A 20,091-nucleotide genomic window follows, 5' to 3' on the forward strand; every position below is an offset into this window, starting at 1 on the left:
AATCCTGACAAGACAGAAGTACTGTTTTTGGGAGACAGGAGGCGGGCAGGTGTGGGGGACTCCCTGGTCCTGAATGGGGCAACTGTGCCCCTGAAGGACCAGGAGCACAGCCAGGGAGTCATTTTGGACTCACAGCTGTCCATGGAGGCACAGGTCAATTCTGTGTCCAGGGCAGCTGTTTACCAGCTCCATCTGGTGCGCAGGTTGAGACCCTCCCTGCCTCCGGACTGTCTTGCCAGAGTGGTGCATGCTCTGGTTATCTCCCGCTTGGACTACTGCAATGCACTCTACGTGGGGCTACCTTTGAAGGTGACCTGGAAACTACAACTAATCCAGAATGCGGCAGCCAGACTGGTGACTGGGAGCGGCCGCTGGGACCATATAACACCGGTCTTGAAAGACCTACATTGGCTCCCAGTACGTTTCCGAGCACAATTCAAAGTGTTGGTGCTGACCTTGAAAGCCCTAAACGGCCTTGGTCCAGTATGGCGGCGCGCATAGACGCTGCGGCTTAGTGCTCTCCCTTAGCGTTTTGTTTTGTTTTTATTACTTTTATTATTTTTGCTTGGTCCGAGTATGTCTGACCGGGCAAGAAAGATTTACAGCAGGCAGGAACTTCTGAAGGTCGGGTTACAGTGTGAACGAGCTGTAAGAGCTGATTATTTTCGCCCAGATAACGTTCCGGTGGGAGTAGCCAGGCCGCCGGGCTCTCCATGGATTACTATGCCTCCAGGGAGGAGGCGAAGGCGGCGTAGAGACAGGAGGCAAAGGCGGGGTTGTCGGGCTGGCGTCCTGGTAAGATTACAGAGGAGTCCATCTAAACCACCACTCCCCAGCATATTTCTTGCCAATGTGAGATCTCTTGCCAACAAGATGGATGAATTGAGGTTGCAGGCAGCAAAGAACAGCCTTGTAAAAGATTGCTGCGTTTTATTTGTCATTGAGACATGGCTTCAACCGTCCATACCAGACACAGCTATTCAGTTGGAAGGCTGGGTGGTACATCGTCATGACCGAGGCATGGACTTCGGAAAAACCAGAGGAGGGGGGCTGTGCGTATATGTGAACAAATGCTGGTCCAATAATTCTAAGACTGTGGGCAGTCACTGTTCACCGGATTTGGAATATGTGGCTGTTAAATGTAGACCAGCCTATCTCCCTAGGGAGTTTACAGCTGTTATGTTAACTGGTGTGTACGTGCCACCAGATGCCAATGCCAACTTGGCTTTGGGATGCCTGCAGAGCCTTATCAGCAGCCAGCAAGACAAGTATCCTGAAGCTGTGCACATCATTGCGGGAGACTTCAACCATGTAGAACTTAAAACAGTGCTCCCAACGCTCTATCAGCATGTGAAATGTCCCACAAGAGGGGACAAGACACTAGATAAAGTTTATTCGAATGTAAATCACGGCTATAGGGCTTTACAGCTGCCACACTTGGGCCAGTCCGACCATATGTCTTTGTTCCTGGTACCAGCATATATCCCACTCAGGAAACGGGCTCCCACAATATTAAAATCTGTTAAAATCTGGCCTGAAGGTGCTATTCACCAGCTGCAGGACTGTTTTGAGAGAACTAATTGGGATATTTTCGATCGTTCAGACCTGGAGGAGCACACGGCGGCAGTTCTGTGCTATATCAATCACTGCACAGACACTGTCACAGTAAACAAATCCATCCGGTTTTATCCCAATCAGAAACCCTGGATGAATAGAGAGGTCCAGGGCCTGTTGCGGGAAAGGAACAGGGCTTTCAGGTCAGGCGAGGTGCAGCTTTACAGTGTGGCAAGAGCAAACTTGAAGAGGGGTATTCGACAGGCAAAACGGGATTATAGGCTGAGGATTGAGGACAATTTAAGGAGCAACAACACAAGACAGATGTGGCAGGGGATTCAGCACATTACCAACTACAAACCTAACCTTGGTGCTGTCGACGGTGACCCTTTGCTGGCGGAGGAGCTTAACCTCTTCTTTGCTCGCTTCGAGAAGGAGCCACCTGAGACGCCGGTATTACAGCCACCAGCCCATAGGGGCCCCTCATTCACGGTAGAGGAGCATGAGGTGAGAAAGGTATTGAGGATGGTGAATCCGAGGAAGGCGGCTGGACCTGATGGCATCACTGGAAAGGTGTTGAAGGGCTGTGCGGATCAGCTGGCGAGGGTCTTTACTAAGATCTTCAATAAGTCCTTACACCAGTCTATTGTCCCACCCTGCCTGAAGTCGTCAACTATTGTCCCTCTGCCTAAAAAATCCACAATCAGTAGTTTGAACGACTACAGACCAGTTGCACTGACTCCAATCATCATGAAGTGTTTTGAGAAACTGATGCGCCGTCATATTATTTCCTGTCTTCCATCAACTTTTGACAACTACCAGTTTGCATACAGGGCAAATAGATCCACAGAGGACGCTATCACCACTACTCTCCATGCTGCTCTGTCCCATCTGGAGCAGCCGGGGAGTTATGTGAGGCTGCTGTTTGTGGACTTTAGCTCAGCTTTTAACACTATCCTCCCCCATAGACTGGTGTCCAAGCTAGAGGCGATTGGACTCTCCAACTCCACCTGTCTCTGGGTTTTGGATTTTTTGTCAGAACGTTCTCAGAGGGTTAGAGTAGGGTCACATATGTCCACAGCCCTTAGCCTTAACACCGGCTCACCACAGGGTTGTGTGTTGAGTCCCCTGCTCTATGCTCTCTATACGTATGACTGTACAGCCACCTATTCCAGCAACAAAATCATCAAGTTTGCTGATGACACTACGGTGGTAGGGCTCATTTCAGGAGGGGATGAGTCCGCCTATCGGGACGAGGTGGAGCGGCTCTGTGTTTGGTGTGGAGAGAACAATCTGGCTCTTAATACGGCTAAGACCAAGGAATTAGTGGTGGATTACAGGAAAAAAAAGGCGGACATTCAGCCCTTGTATATCAATGGGGAACGGGTGGAGAGGGTGGCGGAATTCAGGTTTTTGGGAGTAACTATCGATCAGGGCATGACTTGGAGCGCAAATACCACTGCTCTGGTGAAGAAGGCCCAGCAGAGAATTTATTTCCTCAGACTTTTAAAGAAGAACAATCTGAGTGAGAGACTGCTGGTGTCCTTCTACCGAGGCTCCATAGAGAGCATTCTTACATACTGTATTTGTGCTTGGTTCTCCAGTTGTACAGCTAGGGAGAGGAAGGTGCTCCAGAAGGTCATAACCACAGCACAAAGGATTATTGGTCAACCTCTCCCATCTTTGGAAGAATTGTACGGTTCCCGTTGTCTTAGGAAAGCAAACAACATCCTGCAGGATTCATCTCACCCGGGATACAGTCTGTTTGCACTACTGCCTTCTGGCAGGAGATATAGAAACATCAAGTCAAGGACAAATAGACTGAAAAACAGTTTTTACCCGAGAGCTGTGGCCCTTTTGAATGCTGTAACTCGATAGTGTGACCTGGGAGATTGATGGGTGTGGGTGTGGCTGGAATGTGGTTTGTTGGTTGTTGTTGTTGTTTTGCTTTTGTTGTTTTTAAGGGATGGCATCCAATTTCGTTGCACTTGTGCAATGTTGCACGTGTGTAATGACAATAAAGAATCTATAATATAATAATATCTGAAGGAGCGTCTCCACCCCCATCGTTCTGCCCGGACACTGAGGTCCAGCACCGAGGGCCTTCTGGCAGTTCCCTCACTGCGAGAAGTGAGGTTGTAGGGAACCAGGCAGAGGGCCTTCTCGGTAGTGGCGCCCGCCCTGTGGAACGCCCTCCCACCAGATGTCAAAGAGAACAACTACCAGACTTTTAGAAGACATCTGAAGGCAGCCCTGTTTAGGGAAGCTTTTAATGTTTGATGTATTATAGTATTTTAATATTTTTTTGGAAGCCGCCCAGAGTGGCTGGGGAAGCCCAGCCAGATGGGTGGGGTATAAATAATAAATTATTATTATTATTATTATTATTGACTAGTGATTTAAATTGTGATTTAAATTGATTTGATTTAAATCAAATCCACCCTGTATTAGATCAAACCGATCGAGGGTGCCTTTCCAACTCTACAATTCTACGAATTCCACTTACCTCAAAATCTTTGCTGGACTGCATGCAAGTCCATAGCTCATTGAACACCGCGTCGGATTCAAACAACTGTTCCATCTTCAAAGCCGGGAGCAGGAGAAGCAGACAGATGTTCCTTGGGAAAAAAAGATGCAGATTTGTTAGATTTCGGTCCCTCTATCTCAGGCCTAGGCAAACTCCAGCCCTCCACGTGTATTTGGACTACAATTCCCATCATCCCTAGCTAACAGGACCAGTGGTCCAGGATGATGGGAATTGTAGTCCCAAACACCTGGAGGGCCAGAGTTTGCCTAGGCCTGCTCTGCCTCCTTCGTTCAGCCTTCTCCAGCCCAATGCCTTTCCAGACGTTTCGGGACTACAGCTCCCATCATCCTCTGCTGCGGATGATGGGCGTTGTAGTCCTAAACATCTGGAGGGCCGGAGTTTGCCTAGGCCTGCTCTGCCTCCTTCGTTCGGCCTTCTCCAGCCCAATGCCTTTCCAGACGTTTCAGGACTACAACTCCCATCATCCGCTGCTACGGATGATGGGAATTGTAGTCCTGAAACATCTGGAAAGGGGACCGGATGGAGGGAGGAGGACTTCGTTTCAAAACAGGTCATCTGCTAATCATAGTTCTCTTTCTCCCCCTTACACCAAAGCAAACCATTAAGGGGGATGCGCAGAGACGATACCTAGGTCACTCGTATACATGAATTTATTTGCAATATTTCTGCACAGCAATAGAAACACAGGACAGTAGATTGGTCCATCTAGTCCAGCCCCTTCATCTGGTTGTAACTATTAAGATTATACCAGCAAGAATTAGTCTTATTTTTTGGTGGGGGGGAGTTTTAAATCAAGTCTTACTGACTGGTGATTTAAACAGATTGGATTTAAATCAGATCCACCCTGGAAGCAGCCTACAATCGAATTGGCTCATTTTGCTGCTGCATCGCACTGCTGGCCTCATGTCTAGCTACAGGGGTCCCTTGGTTCTCAAACGCCTTGGAACCCAAACACTGCAAACCCGGAAGTAAGTGTTCCGGTTTGCAAACTTTTTTCAGAAGCCGAACGTGCTCCGTTTGGAGTGCCACACATCTGTTTTGAGTGTTGTGTCTGTTTTGGCTATTTATTTTGCCTTTTTGTTTTTGCGGCTCTTTTTGTTGTTGTTTTTGTGACTGTGTGGAACCCAGTTCAGCTACTGATGGGATTGACGGTGTGACTGCAGTACATTGTTTATTGCTTTCATTTTATGGATCAGCACTCTCGTTAGAGCAAGGGTAGGCAAACTAAGGTCCGGGGACCGGATCCGGCCCAATCACCTTCTAAATCTGGCCTGGACAGTCTGGGAATCAGCATGTTTTTCCATGAGTAGAATGTGTATTTATTTCAAATGCATCTCTGGGTTATTTGTGGGGCCTGCCTGGTGTTTTTCCATGAGTAGAATGTGTGCTTTTATCTAAAATGCATCTCTGGGTTATTTGTGGAGCATAGGAATTCATTCACTTTTTCCCCCTTCAAAATATAGTCTGGCCCCCCACAAGGTCTGAGGGACAGTGGACCGGCCCCCTGCTGACCCCTGCATTAGAGAGTAAGTTCATGTTAAATTGCTGTTTTAGGTGTTTTTAAAAGTCTGGAACGGATTAATCCGCTTTGCATTACTTTCTATGGGAAAGCACGCCTCGGTTTTGGAACGCGCTTTGGTTTTGGAACGAACCTCCGGAACGGATCAAGTTTGAGAACAGAGGTACCGCTGTACTAAGACCCATCATTCCTCATTGGATGGGGAAGATAATAAAACATGGCAAAGGCATAGCTGTCAACCGTCCCTTATTTGGCGGGACAGTCCCTTATCCCAGCGCCGTGTCCCGCTGCTGTCCCTTATTGATGATGTCCCTTAAATTTCCCGGGTTTCAAAGGAAGCAGCTCCTCTCCCTCCCTCCCTGCCGGCCAGGGAGGAGGCAGGCTCCAACTGTGTTGCTTGGCTGCGTTGCTCACCCAATAAGGAGTCTAAGAATGACTGGGGGGTGGAGCTTGCATGCCTTGTGCTGATCAAATCAGCCGCGTTGCCTGGGGACTCGCCTTTGCTCAGCGCTTCCCAGCGGAGAGGTGACGGTGGTTTTCCTTGCTGCATCCCCTTTGCCGGGTTTCTGTGCTGTGGGAACCACTGCTTGAGGCTTCGTTTGGCTGCTGGCTGGGCTTTCTGCCTTTGGCTCAGAAGCCGAACATACCTGTGCCCTGAAAATCCCTTATTTTGGCTGCTGATCCCTTATTTTTCGAGGCTGCTGGTCCCTTATTTCCAAATCTGTAAGTTGACAGCTATGGGCAAAGGCAGGAAAGCTTATGACCCTTTCAGTTGCCCAAGGATCCCAAACAGGTGTCAATCAGCCAAGGAAGAGATCCTTATGGCCTTATGGATTCTCCCAGAATCTTAAATATCCCGAAATTCTCAGGCTCTACTAAGCTGAACTCTCTTGGCACATCACTATGTTTACCAACTAATACTGACCACAGGAAACAGATTTAACTCAATTATCTGATCATGAGAACAGCAACTCGTGGGCACCACGTAATAATATGTATTCCCCATATTCCTACAAAACAAAAGCTGGCTTAAAATATTGAGTATTTGGGGAGGAGGCGGCTTCTCAGCTTATGCTAAAGCATTCTTCTATACCCGATGCTAATCTCTCAAAAATATTTATTCAGGACTGAACATGCCACCAGTCCTCAGTGTGGGTTTTTTTTTTGGTCTTCTCCCCGCCTCCTCATCTATTCACCTTTCTCTGCTTTTACTAAAATAAAAAATGCAATCCAAGTATGAACTTTGTTATAAGAAAAATACTGCTCCCTTTCCCTTACTCTCCTTTTCCCACCTCCCTAGTTGCCTTTCTTGGGGCCAACAGGAAAAAAATACAGTGGTACCTCGGGTTAAGTACTTGATTTGTCCCGGAGGTCTGTTCTTAACCTGAAACTGTTCTTAACCTGAAGCACCACTTTAGCCTATGGGGCCTCCTGCTACCACCACGCGATTTCTGTTCTCATCCTGAAGCAAAGTTCTTAACCCGAGGTAATATTTCTGGGTTAGCGGAGTCTGTAACCTGAAGCATATGTAACCTGAAGCGTATGTAACCCGAGGTACCGCTGTATATGAAATCCAAATTTCCAGCAGATCTGCATTTGAAACCAGCAGCAAGACCAGTTAAATTAGGCATGTCCAAAGTCTGTTTTGGGGCCTAATCCGTCCCCCTGGTCGGTTTAATCCAGCCCCTGCGGCAGTTTATTTCCTGGGGTAAAATCCTAAAAAAAAACCCTCAGCAACTTCAATCCTAAAGAAAGCTCAACAACTCTGAGGTAAAATCCTTAAAAAAAGGTCAACAACTCTGAGGTAAAACCCTTAAAAAAGCTCAACTTCAATCCTAAAAAAAGGTTAACAACTTTGGTCGGCCCTCACGGCCCTTCACTTAATCAAATCTGGCCCTCTATGAAGAAAGTTTGGACGCCACTGACTAAAATAAAAAATGCAATCCAAGTATGTGTTTGTTGTAAGAAAAATACTGCTCCCTTTCCCTTACTCTCCTTTTCCCACCTCCCTTGTTGCCTTTCTTGGAGCCAACAGGAAAAAAAATATGAAATCCAAATTTCCAAAAGATCTGCATTTGAAAGCAGAAGCCCCACCAGTTGAATGCATTTTGGGTTAAAAATAAAAATCCATTTATTCATTAGGAAGAGCAGGATATAAATTTTAATAATAATAATTACACTGATAAATAAATAACATTGATTCTTTTCTGTGCATGCACAAACAAATAACCCTAAGCAGGCAATCAGGATTTTATTTATGTTAAGTGTCGAATTAATATGTTTAATTTTATATTGTGAAGATCTAAGGATGCTAATGTTTAAGTTAAATTTTATAAGAACTGTGATTGGGAAAACCGTTAAAAGGACATGCAATGAAATTCAACCAAGGGGAAGCAAGGAAGTCACTTAACAATGTTAACAAGTGTAATTTTCAATAAGGCTATGATTGATGTTTGTTTGTCTTATGTGTTTGTTTGTTTATAATGTTGTGAAAACCAATTTTAAAAATTTGGGGGGGAAAACAAAAACAAAAACCTTAAGCAGGCAATCAGTGTAGGAAAAAAAATATAGATAAGAGGAAGGCCTAAACTCTCCTTCCCCAGCCAGAAACGTTCTTAGTACGTTCCTTTCCGGCCTCCAGGCAGGAAAGGGTTCTTTGGCCTCGGCCGTACCATTTCTTACGGCGGGGGGTGTATATTGAAAAAGCTCGTCAACTACGCTTCGCTCCCTATCGTGTCTCCACACACAATCCTTTCTACACCGCTGCACCGCTTTACACACGAAACTCGAATTATCAGAAGGGCAAAAAGCGCCACACAGAAATGTATAAGGCGCCTAGCAGTTCCCCATCACCCCTCCTCGCATCGTTATGGTCCCTTCTGACACCAGGCTGAATGCCAAAGAGGACTGTACCATGTAGCAGGTTTCCAGACGGGGGGGGAATAGGAGATGGTAAATCTAGGGCAAGGGTTTAATTCTATTAAAGGGGCAGGGACGCATTTAGGGGGGATTGGTTCCCACGGTGGGGTTTGGGGGTTTTTTTGCCTGCCTGTTGAAAAAGGAAATCAATGATTGGGACTAGTGCTGGCTTTATGCACAAAGTAAAAGCTGCAGTTTAGGGCACAAAAATAATGACTAAGTTTTGCATACAATAAAAGGTTAGCAGGCTCTAAAAGCAGACGTTAAAAGTTTTCTGACTTGAAAATCGTCCGGTATTTTTCACTCCAATTAATTTCCTATGCAAATAAATTTAATGCATGGAATGTTTGTAGCAGCATCCTCTCCTAGCGAGCAAACTTTTTTGCATATGAAATACCTCCGACACGGGACACATTGATAAATCAAGAATATTGGGGGGAGGTGTCAGATTTTTTTGGTGGGGGGCGAGACATACATATTACGTCGGTTCCATTTACCCTCTCACAAACACCTAGACACAAAAGCAGTCTTTCTCAACATCTGGCGCCCTCCAGATGTGTTTTTTTTTTTGCATTCCAAAACAGCTGGAGGGAACCAGGGTCTTTTTCTTTTCAGGACGGTGGAAACTCCGAGATGGAAACATTTTTTAAGCAGGAAACTTCCGAGAATCTTTGCACTCCCTCTCTCTCGCCTGACCTTCCCTGCAATCTTTGCACACTTCAATGAAAAATTGCATTGGGGGCCTCAGACCTCTATAAGGATCGGGATCGCACCCCCCCAAAAAAGTAACGTTCCCCCCCCTTCCAGAAAGATCTAGAAACGTTGCCTCTCCCGGGCTCGGCCTCTCCGCACCGTTTACCTGGGAGTAAGCCCCACTGAACACAATGGATCTACCTTCCGAGGAAGCACACTGGCTCTTAAGCAACATCTAAAAAAATAAACTTGCAAGTTGCAATTCCGTTTGTTTGTTTTTTTGCATTCACTGGGGGTATTCGGAGCGGCTTACTTCCCGAGTAAACGCCTGCGGGGATCGGGCCGCGAGCTCCTTTTTCAATCTCCGAGGGACGCACAAGAACGGGGGTGGGAGAAAAGGAAGCCCCGTTTTTCCGACCCTCTTGGGGGGCAAAGTGGGGTGGGGGAGAGATTGGGGAAGCGCCTCTCCTTTCTCCCCCGCCGCCGTGCTAAGCGAAAGTTCCTCACCGAAGCAAGGCCTCCTCTTTCTTCTCCTCCGGTTCCCTGCACGGGCAAATCCCGGGGGCGGCGGAGCTAAAGTTCCACGGATAGAACCCGACGGCCGCCAACGTTCCACGGGATGGAATACTGCGGCCGCCAATGTTCCACGGGATAGAACGCGACGGCCACCAACGTTCCACGGGATGGAATACTGCGGCCGCAGTATTTTCAATGGGGCTCATCCGTGGGACGGAAGCGGCTCATCGGCCGGTGACTCAACCCCGCCAGAAAAAAAATAAACAATTCCGCATAACCCGCGCGCGCGCGCCTACCACGGCCTGGCCTTTACCCGGGTGGGCAGGAACTCGGTTTTCTAAACACCCCCCCCCCAAAAAAAAAGGAAGGTCAAAGGCTGTGGCAATCTCTTTACCTGCTCCAGGTAGCGGCCCCTCCACCAGCAGCCCGGCCTCGCCCCTCGCCCTCCGCCCGACTGAACTGTAAGCGGCGGCAAAATCAGATGGGATCAGGGGAGGCGTGGAAATGGCCATGCTGCGGGGATTCCCCTGTTTGGTTCCCGCGGGTGAGCTCGGTCTCGCGAGCGGAAGCCGCGGGCGCCATCTTGAGGAAGGGCACGGGGTTTGGGGCGGGGCTTAGCGAGGCGAGCAGCTGCGCGGCGAGGAAGCTGCTGTCCGCCCTAGGGATCACTTATACAGTACAGTACTGTATCCCTGAACACGCTTCCGGGCTTCGTGTTGAAAATGAAAGTTTCAGACACAAGAATGCAAGGCCAGTAGCTGGCCAGATGCGCCCCCCCCAAAGCCCTTTTAACCCCTGGCATTCAGAGATAGACTGCCCCTGGCTATGGAGGATCCATTCATTTAGCTCAGGTATCCCCAAATTAAAAGAAATTAAAAGACGCCTGCTTCTTGGGAGAAAAGCAATGACAAACCTAGACAGCATCTTAAGAAGCAGAGACATCACCTTGCCAACAAAGGTCCGTATAGTTAAAGCTCTGGTTTTCCCAGTAGTGATGTATGGAAGTGAGAGCTGGACCATCAAGAAGGCTGATCGCCGAAGAATTGATGCTTTTGAATTATGGTGCTGGAGGAGACTCTTGAGAGTCCCATGGACTGCAAGAAGATCAAACCTCTCCATTCTTAAGGAAATCCAGTGCTCACTGGAAGGACAGATCCTGAAGCTGAGGCTCCAATACTTTGGCCACCTCATGAGAAGAGAAGACTGCCTCGAAAAGACCCTGATGTTGGGAAAGATGGAGGGCCCAAGGAGAAGGGGACGACGGAGGACGAGATGGTGGGACAGTGTTCTCGAAGCTACCAGCATGAGTTTGGCCAAACTGAGGGAGGCAGTGGAAGACAGGAGTGCCTGGCGTGCTCTGGTCCAGGGGGTCACGAAGAGTCAGACACGACTAAACGACTAAACATCAACAAAAACATCCCCACACTCAGCCCTCTAGATCAGGGGTCAGCAAACTTTTTCAGCAGGGGCCTGGTCCACTGTCCCTCAGACCTTGTGGGGGGGGCAGACTATATTTTTTGGGGGGAAATGAACGACTTCCTATGCCCCACAAATAACCCAGGGATGCATTTTAAATAAAAGGACACATTCTACTCATGTAAAAATACGCTGATTCCTGGACCGTCTGGGGGCCGGATTTGGAAGGCGATTGGGCCGGATCCGGCCCCCGGGCCTTAGTTTGCCTACCCACGCCCTGGGGGTCCCTTGCAACTCAACATGTTTATGATTCTATCACCAAATTGGTCCAGGAGGGCTCATCTTACACGCTTAAGTATCCCAGCAATTAGGGACGCGGGTGGCGCTGTGGGTTAAACCACAGAGCCTAGGACTTGCTGATCAGAAGGTCGGCGGTTCGAATCCCCGCGACGGGGTGAGCTCCCGTTGCTCAGTCCCTGCTCCTGCCAACCTAGCAGTTCGAAAGCACCTCAAAGTGCAAGTAGATCAATAGGTACCGCTCCGGCGGGAAGGGAAACGGCGTTTCCGTGCGCTGCTCTGGTTCGCCAGAAGCGGCTTAGTCCTGCTGGCCATATGACCCGGAAGCTGTACACCGGCTCCCTCGGCCAATAAAGCGAGATGAGCGCCGCAACCCCAGAGTCGGTCGCGACTGGACCTAATGGTCAGGGGTCCCTTTACCTTTACCTATCCCAGTAATTGCAAATTTGCCCCTTGCAGAACTACAGTTCCCAGCACCCTTAGCAAACTAAAGTTCCCAGGCTTATTGGCAGGAAGCCTTCAATGTATGATTCTACATGGGGTGAACAGGGTTCGTAGAATCGCAGAGCCGTCAAATCCTGCACTGATGCAGTGCTCAAGGTGCGAAGAGGCGAGAGCCGAGGCGTGCCTGGATTTGCTGAAAAAGGTAAACTTTGGGCGAGGGAGGGAGGCGTTGGGAGCTGCTTCTGGAATTTGTGCCCAGCGGCCGTTGGGTGTCAAACCAGTTTTGCCCTCACACGCAGGAGTTGCGGTGGGTGGGGTGTGAGTGCCTGTACCAAAGGTTTATTGTATGAACGAAAAGCCGTAACAATTTCATTGCAGTTTGCCAAACCGCAAAACGTACCATTGCTCACAGCAAGGGCACAAAGTAAGGCATCGATGATTTAAAGAAATGCCGCCGGAATCCTCAAGTTCAGGAATCTTTTTGCAACATTAGGGTTGCCATACGTCTGGGAAATCCTGGACACGTCCTCTTTTGGGGGGCCGACATGCCCATCTGGGGGGATGTTGGCATTTTATAGCAAATGTCCATTATGGGGTTTGGTGGGGCAGCCTCAGGCAACAAATTTTTCTGTCCTGATATTTACCTCTTGAAATATAGCAACCCTAGCTCTCTGTTCCCTATCTTCCTTGCAGCCAAAGCATCTAAAAAATTCTAAATATTTTTTTAAAATAATAATAAAAAATAAATCTTAAATCTATATCCTTGTTTCGCTCCATTTAAGGTTTTAAAGGCTTCAGCCAAGGTTCCCTTTACACCAACCCACCCTCATCTCTGTGGTTGTTGTTGTTTAGTCGTTTAGTCATGTCCAACTCTTCGTGACCCCCTGGACCAGAGCACGCCAGGCACTCCTGTCTTCCACTACCTCCCGCAGTTTGGTCAAACTCATGCTGGTAGCTTTGAGAACACTGTCCAACCATCTTGTCCTCTGTCATCCCCTTCTCCTTGCGCCCTCCATCTTTCCCAACATCAGGGTCTTTTCCAGGGAGTCTTCTCTTCTCATGAGGTGGCCAAAGTCTTGGAGCCTCAGCTTCAGGATCTGCCCTTCCAGTGAGCACTCAGGGCTGATTTCCTTCAGAATGGAGAGGTTTGATCTTCTTGCAATCCATGGGACTCTCAAGAGTCTCCTCCAGCACCAGAATTCAAAAGCATCAATTCTTCGGCGATCAGCCTTCTTGATCGTCTAGCTCTCACTTCCATACATCACGACTGGGAAAACCAGAGCTTTAACTATACGGACCTTTGTTGGCAAAGTGATGTCTCTGCTTTTTAAGATGTTGTCTAGGTTTGTCATCGCTTTTCTCCCAAGAAGGAGGCGTCTTTTAATTTCGTGACTGCTGTCACCATCTGCAGTGATCATGGAACCGAAGAAAGTAAAATCTCTCACTGCCTCCATTTCTTCCCCTTCTATTTGCCAGGAGGTGATGGGACCAGTGGCCATGATCTTCGTTTTTTTGATGTTGAGCTTCAGACCATATTTTGCGCTCTCCTCTTTCACCCTCATTAAAAGCTTCTTTAATTCCTCCTCACTTTCAGCCATCAATGTTGTGTCATCTGCATATCTGAGGTTGTCGATATTTCTTCCAGAAATCTTAATTCCAGTTTGGGATTCATCCAGCCCAGCCTTTCGCATGATGAATTCTGCATATAAGTCAAATAAGCCGGGAGACAATATACAGCCTGGTCATACTCCTTTCCCAATTTTGAACCAATCGTTTAAGAACCTTTATTCTGTTGGTTTGTAAACAAATCAACAACATTTTTTTAAAGAAAAGGGTTAACTCTGAATTCCAGACACCAGGCTGGGAGCTGACAGGCAGCTTCTCTCTGTTGGAGACAGGATGCTGGGCCACCTGATCAAGCACAAAGGGCTTTTGTTATGCTTTTTAACTGGGAAAGTACCTGGAAGAAAAAAAATGAGTCATCCAGCAATGCAAAAACACACAGAGCTGGAAACTGAGCATCCTTTCCCCAGATTTTTTAAGAAGGGGCAAGGTACCATCCTCTTAACTGCTAGATATTTCAGGAAAGAATTTGTAAAGTTGGAAAGGGAACACAGGGCCATCTAAACCAACTCCCTGCAATGCAGGAATGTTTCACAAAACATGGGGCTCGAACCCACAACCTAGAGATTAAGAGTATTGTGCTCCACCGAATGAGCTATTTCCTCCTTGCTTTATGTCACAAGTCAGCAAACTTTTTCAGCCATGGGCCGGTCCACTGTCCCGCAGACCTTGTGGGGGCTGGACTATATTTTGGGGGAAAATAATGAACAAATTCATTAATGAAGCTACCAGCATGAGTTTGACCAAACTGGGGGAGGCAGTGGAAGACAAGAAGGCCTGGCGTGCTCTGGCCCAGGGGGTCACGAAGAGGCGGACACGACTAAACAACAACAATGGCCTTAAACGACCCAGACATCTGCATATATAGGTGGCACTGGGTGATCATGAGACACAATATTTGTGAAAATAAATAAAATCGTGCCAGATAGATCTAGTCATTTGAGCTCTGCGACTACAGCGGCAAGAATGTTACTTGCCCCAAAATGGAAAAGAGCAGAAGTCCCAGCAAAGGAAGAACGGATACAAAAACTTATGGCATATGCAGTAATGGCGAAACTTACCGGAAGAATAAGAAATCAAGACAACAAACTTTTTAAATAAAAGAATGGAAACGGCTTATTGAATATTTGCAGATAAATTGCAAACAGATAAACACATTGGCAGGATGATTGTAATAACCTGCTGTTTTATAAGAGTATATATTTATAGTAGATAATCAAATGAATTTGGATATGCAGAAGATATTAGAAAATAAATTTAAGGAACTGCAGAAAGAGGGGGAAGGGAGTCGGATTTTGAAATGTTAATTGATTGTAAAATGAATGAAAATGTATAAATTTGAAAAGCATAAAAAACTAAAAAAAGAGGGAGACAATACTGAGCTTAATTTACCAATGATAAGGTTCATTATAAGGCAGATTCCTCTGTTCCTCTTTGCATACCCCAAGCCAATCTTTCTCCCTGCCCTCCCTATTGTGACGAAGCATTCTGTGGAACCTGGAAGCTTCCTAGTGACTCAGTAATATTTTGGTTGGCCCTAAGGTACTTTCCCAATTTTGAACCAATCAGTTGTTCCATATCCAGTTCTAACTGTAGCTTCTTGTCCCGCATAGAGATTTCTCAGGAGACAGATAAGGTGATCAGGAACTCCCATTGCTTTGAGAACTTGCCATAGTTTGCTGTGGTCGACACAGTCAAAGCCTTTTGCATAGTCAATGAAGCAGAAGTAGATGTTTTTCCGCAACTCTCTAGCTTTCTCCATAATCCAGCGTATGTTTGCAATTTGGTCTCTGGTTCCTCTACCCCTTCGAAATCCAGCTTGCACTTCTGGGAGTTCTCGGTCCACATACTGCTTAAGCCTGCCCTGTAGAATTTTAAGCATAACCTTGCTAGCGTGTGAAATGAGAGCAATTGTGCGGTAGTTGGTGCATTCTTTGGCACTGCCCTTCTTTGGGATTGGGATGTAGACTGATTTTCCCCAGTCCTCTGGCCACTGTTGAGTTTTCCAAAACTTGCTGGCATATTGAGTGTAGCCCCTTAACAGTATCATCTTTTACAATTTTAAATAGTTCAGCTGGAATACCATCACTTCCACTGGCCTTGTTATTTGCAGAAGCTTACGAAAAGCTTGGCCTGTCACTCAACATCCAAAAAACCAAAGTGCTGCACCAACAAGCACAAAATAACCCCTCTGCAGTGCCACAAATCCAACTCAGTGGGGTAACGTTGGAAAATGTCAATCACTTCTCGTACCTGGGCAGTTATCTTTCCACAAGGACCGACACTGATGCCGAAATCCAGCATTGCCTGAGTTCTGCGAGTGTGGCTTTCTCCTGATTGAAGTGCAGAGTGTTTGAGGACCGGGACATTTGCAGGGAAACCAAAATGCTCCTTTACAAAGCTATTGTACTGCCAACCTTACTATATGCTTGTGAAACATGGACCATTTATAAATGCCATCTTCAACTCCTCGAAAGATTCCATCAACGGTGTCTCTGAAAAATTTTACACATCACTTGGGAAGACAGGCAAACTAATATCAGTGTACAGTGGTACCTCGGGTTACATACGCTTCAGGTTACATACGCTTCAGGTTACAGACTCTGCTAACCCAGAAATAGTGCTTCAGGTTAGGAACTTTGCTTCAGGATGAGAACAGAAATTGTGCTCCGGCGGCGGCGCGGCGGCAACAGGAGGCCCCATTAGATAAAGTGGTGCTTCAGGTTAAGAACAGTTTCAGGTTAAGAATGGACCTCCGGAACGAATTAAGTACTTAACCCTAGGTACCACTGTACTGGAAGAAGCAAAGATCACCAGTGTTGAAGCAATGATTCTTCAACGTCAACTTCGCTGAACTGGTCATGTTGTGCGGATGCCTGATGATCGTCTTCCAAAGCAACTACTCTATTCTGAACTTGAAAATGGAAAGCATAATGCTGGTGGTCAACAAAAGAGGTTTAAAGACTCTCTCAAGGCAAATCTTTAAAAATGTAGTATAAACACTGACAATTGGGAAACACTGGCCTGCGAGCGCTCCAATTGGAGAACAGCCTTTACCAAAGGTGTCCTGGGCTTTGAAGACACTCGAACTCAGGACGCAAGGGAGAAACGTGCTAAGAGGAAGGCACGCTTGGCAAATCGACACCGTGATCAACTCCCGCCCGGGAACCAATGTCCCCACTGTGGAAGGACGTGTGGGTCCAGAATTGGCCTCCGTAGTAACCTACGGACTCATTGTTAAAACTGTGTTTATGGAAGACAATCTTACTCGGCTACGAGGGATCACAGAAGAAGAAGCTTTCTAAGGCCCATTTGACTTCAGTCTCCAGGATGTCTGACTCAAGGTCAGCAACCACACTGCCTGGGGTCTTTCTGGTATACCGCATTTTTCGCTCTATAAGACGCACCAGACCACAAGACACACCTAGTTTTTGGAGGAGGAAAACAAGAAAAAAAATATTCTGAATCTCAGAAGCCAGAACAGCAAGAGGGATCGCTGAGCAGTGAAAGCAGCAATCCCTCTTGCTGTTCTGGCTTCTGGGATAGCTGCACAGCCTGCATTCGCTCCATAAGACGCACACACATTTCCCCTTACTTTTTAGGAGGAAAAAAGTGAGTCTTATAGAGCAAAAAATACGGTAATTCTTCTGTGTATTCTTGCCACCTATTCTTGATGCCTTCTGCTTCTGTTAGGTCCGTATCACTTTCGTCCTTTATTACGGTAATCTTTGCAGGAAAAGTCGGACTAAACGACAACAACAACAAAAGTTATCGCAGAATAGTTTGCAGATTTCTCTCTCTCCTGGCGAACCAAACACAGCTTCCCTGTCCTTTTCCCCTCCCTGACCACAAGGTGGCACCAGACTCCAGGCCATAAGGACGAAAAGCAGTTTTGTTCTGAAATACAAGTGGAAGCTGGAACTGTTTGCGGAATTGGTGGGAGGGGGACAGGAATGGGGGGAGGCAAAGGCAGCAGCTTCCAAACTGGACTTGTTCTGCGGCCTACAGGTTCCCAGCCTCGCCCACCTTGCAGGGTTGCTGTGACGATCAAATGGGGAGGGGGGCGAAACCATGCGTGCCATCTTGAGCTGGAAAAGCAGGACAGAAAGGGAAGAACTACTAAATAAACTGCAGCCGGTCCTGTTTTCCTCTGCAAAAAAATCCCCTCCGCAAACCGTTCTCTTTTACCTAAACCAGGGGTCCCCAAACGAAGGTCCACGGGCAGGATAAGGCCCGAGGGACTCATTTATCTGGCCCGCGGTGACCCCTGCCGCCACCCACTCTTACCAGCGCTGCGCTGCACGGCTGCCCACTTCCGGGTCGGAGGAGCACCGGAAATAGCTTGTGCGCATGCGCAAGCATTATTTGTGCATGTGCAAGCGGTATTTGTGTATGCGCAAGCATTATTTGTGGATGCATGTTATTTGTGCATGTGTGTTATTTGTGAATGCGCAAGCCTTATTTGTGCATGTGTAAGCGGTATTTGTGTATGTGCAAGCGTTATTTGTGCATGCGTGTTATTTGTGGATGTGCAAACATTTGTGCATGCGCAAGCGTTATTTGTGTACGTGCAAGCGTTATTTGTGCATGCGTGTTATTTGTGTATGTGCAAACATTTGTGCATGCGCAAGTGTTATTTGTGCATGCACAAGCGTTATTTCTGGTGCACATCTGAGTCAGAGGAGGCCCATGCACATGCGCACAAGCTATTTCCGGTGCTCCTCCGACCCGGAAGTGCGGCAGAAATAGTGTGTGCGCACGTGTATAGGCGCGCGTGTAATTGGCACTGGAGACACCGGCCTGTGGTGCTGACCCCGATCTAAACCTTCCTTCCCAGTAAAGGCAGACTTGAACCCTTGGCCTCTGTTCCAAGGTGCATCTGTCTGAAATCTCGCCTCTCGCTGCTCAGAAGGCAGGTACGGGCACCTGCGGACGCCTTGAACCTCCGCTGCTCAAAGGTCTCCGTTGTGTGACAGCCATCGCCCCATCGCCTCCTCCTTTGTTCCTTTCTTTCTGCACAAATGCTGCCTCAGCCAAGTGTTGAGAAACGCGGTTATCAAGATGGGCACCGTTCCCCAGAGATGAAAGCGCTGGGTGTGCAGAAAGGGGGTCGGACCCCTATGCTGCCTTCTCTTTTTTCATTTTTTTCAAATTAATTTTCCATTTTTAACACAACACAAAACAACAAACAAATAACAAACATATAAAAAAGAAAAACAAACACACATTCAAAATTTCTTACAACTAAAAATCCAAATTCATTCCATTTTAGGTGACTTCCTCAAATCCTTCCTAACTGATTTTCATTACATTTCATTTTGGCAATTTTCCGATATCCACTTCTAATAAAATTAACTTGTTCAGATCACTAACTTCCTTTCTTTTCATAATATTCTCAATCCATCATCTTATACATTCAACATAATTTAATCCTAAGCCAAATTTAGTGCTTGCAAGTATTTCCTCTTATGTTATATTATTGTATTTTACTAAACGTTCCTTAAATTTCTTCCATTCTTCTTGATGTTCCTCCTCTCTCTGGATTCTTCCAATAAGGTCAGCCAGATCCAAAAAGTCCAACTATGCTGCCTTCTCCAGCATCTTTGATCTGCAAGGAGGTAGAAGTTTTTTCGTGCTCAGGTTCGCAGCGGGTTGGTCTAGATGACCCTCGGGGTCCCTTTAAACGCTACAATTCTATGCTTTATTTCACAAACTCTTATCCACCCCTCGAAGCAGCTTACGAAAAGAATAAGACAGTAATGTTCTGGGGACGATTGCATCTGTCTCCCATCTTTTTCTCCAAGTAGCTCAATGTTACACAGGTCTCTTCTGCTCCTGAATTCACCCCCCCACAACAACCCAGCGAGGTAGGCTAGGCTAAGAGAGGCAGCGACAGGCCCCCAAGGTCACCCAGGGAGCTTCGTGGCCAAGCGGGAATTTGAACCCAGGTCCCTCCCTGGTCCTAGCTGCACAGTAAAAACAGCGAAAAGCAGCTATTTAAAACATTCAACATACAGTGGTAGCTTGTTTGGCGCACTTAATCCGTTCCGGAAGTCCGTTCTTAAACCAAAGCGTTTAAACCAAAGTGGCTGGACCTAACGGTCAGGGGTACCTTTACCTTTATGGGGGCTTTCAGTGAGGCTGCAATCCTGTATTTGCCTGTTATTGTTGAGTCGTTTAGTCGTGTCCGCCTCTTCGTGACCCCCTGGACCAGAGCACGCCAGGCACTCCTGTCTTCCACTGCCTCCCGCAGTTTGGTCAAACTCATGCTGGTAGCTTCGAGAACACTGTCCCACCATCTCGTCCTCCGTCGTCCCCTTCTCCTTGTGCCCTCCATCTTTCCCAGCATCAGGGTCTTTTCCAGGGAGTCTTCTCTTCTCATGAGGTGGCCAAAGTATTGGAGCCTCAGCTTCAGGATCTGTCCTTCCAGTGAGCACTCAGGGCTGATTTCCTTCAGAATGGAGAGGTTTGATCTTCTTGCAGTCCATGGGACTCTCCAGAGTCTCCTCCAGCACCAGAATTCAAAAGCATCCATTCTTCGGCGATCAGCCTTCTTGATGGT

General features: G+C 47.2%; 1 protein-coding gene across 2 annotated transcripts in view; it reads right to left on the reverse strand.

Moving 5' to 3' along the window:
* TP53 (tumor protein p53) overlaps nucleotides 1-10,298 on the reverse strand; it is a 30,767-nt gene extending 20,469 nt beyond the window's left edge. Inside the window, exons 1-2 of one of the 2 annotated variants that reach the window (XM_053360639.1) lie at nucleotides 10,144-10,298; nucleotides 4,061-4,172 (exon numbers count right to left, since the gene is read on the reverse strand). In XM_053360639.1, coding sequence (XP_053216614.1) covers nucleotides 4,061-4,135 — 75 coding nt within the window. In that variant the 5' untranslated portion in view covers nucleotides 4,136-4,172; nucleotides 10,144-10,298. Of the gene's footprint in view, nucleotides 1-4,060; nucleotides 4,173-9,740; nucleotides 9,852-10,143 lie in introns of those variants that run through there. The other variant, XM_053360640.1, reaches the window with a different exon arrangement.
* Nucleotides 10,299-20,091: the final 9,793 nt, after the last annotated feature.

Source organism: Podarcis raffonei, chromosome 13, assembly GCF_027172205.1.
Source record: "Podarcis raffonei isolate rPodRaf1 chromosome 13, rPodRaf1.pri, whole genome shotgun sequence".
NCBI lineage: Eukaryota > Metazoa > Chordata > Lepidosauria > Squamata > Lacertidae > Podarcis > Podarcis raffonei.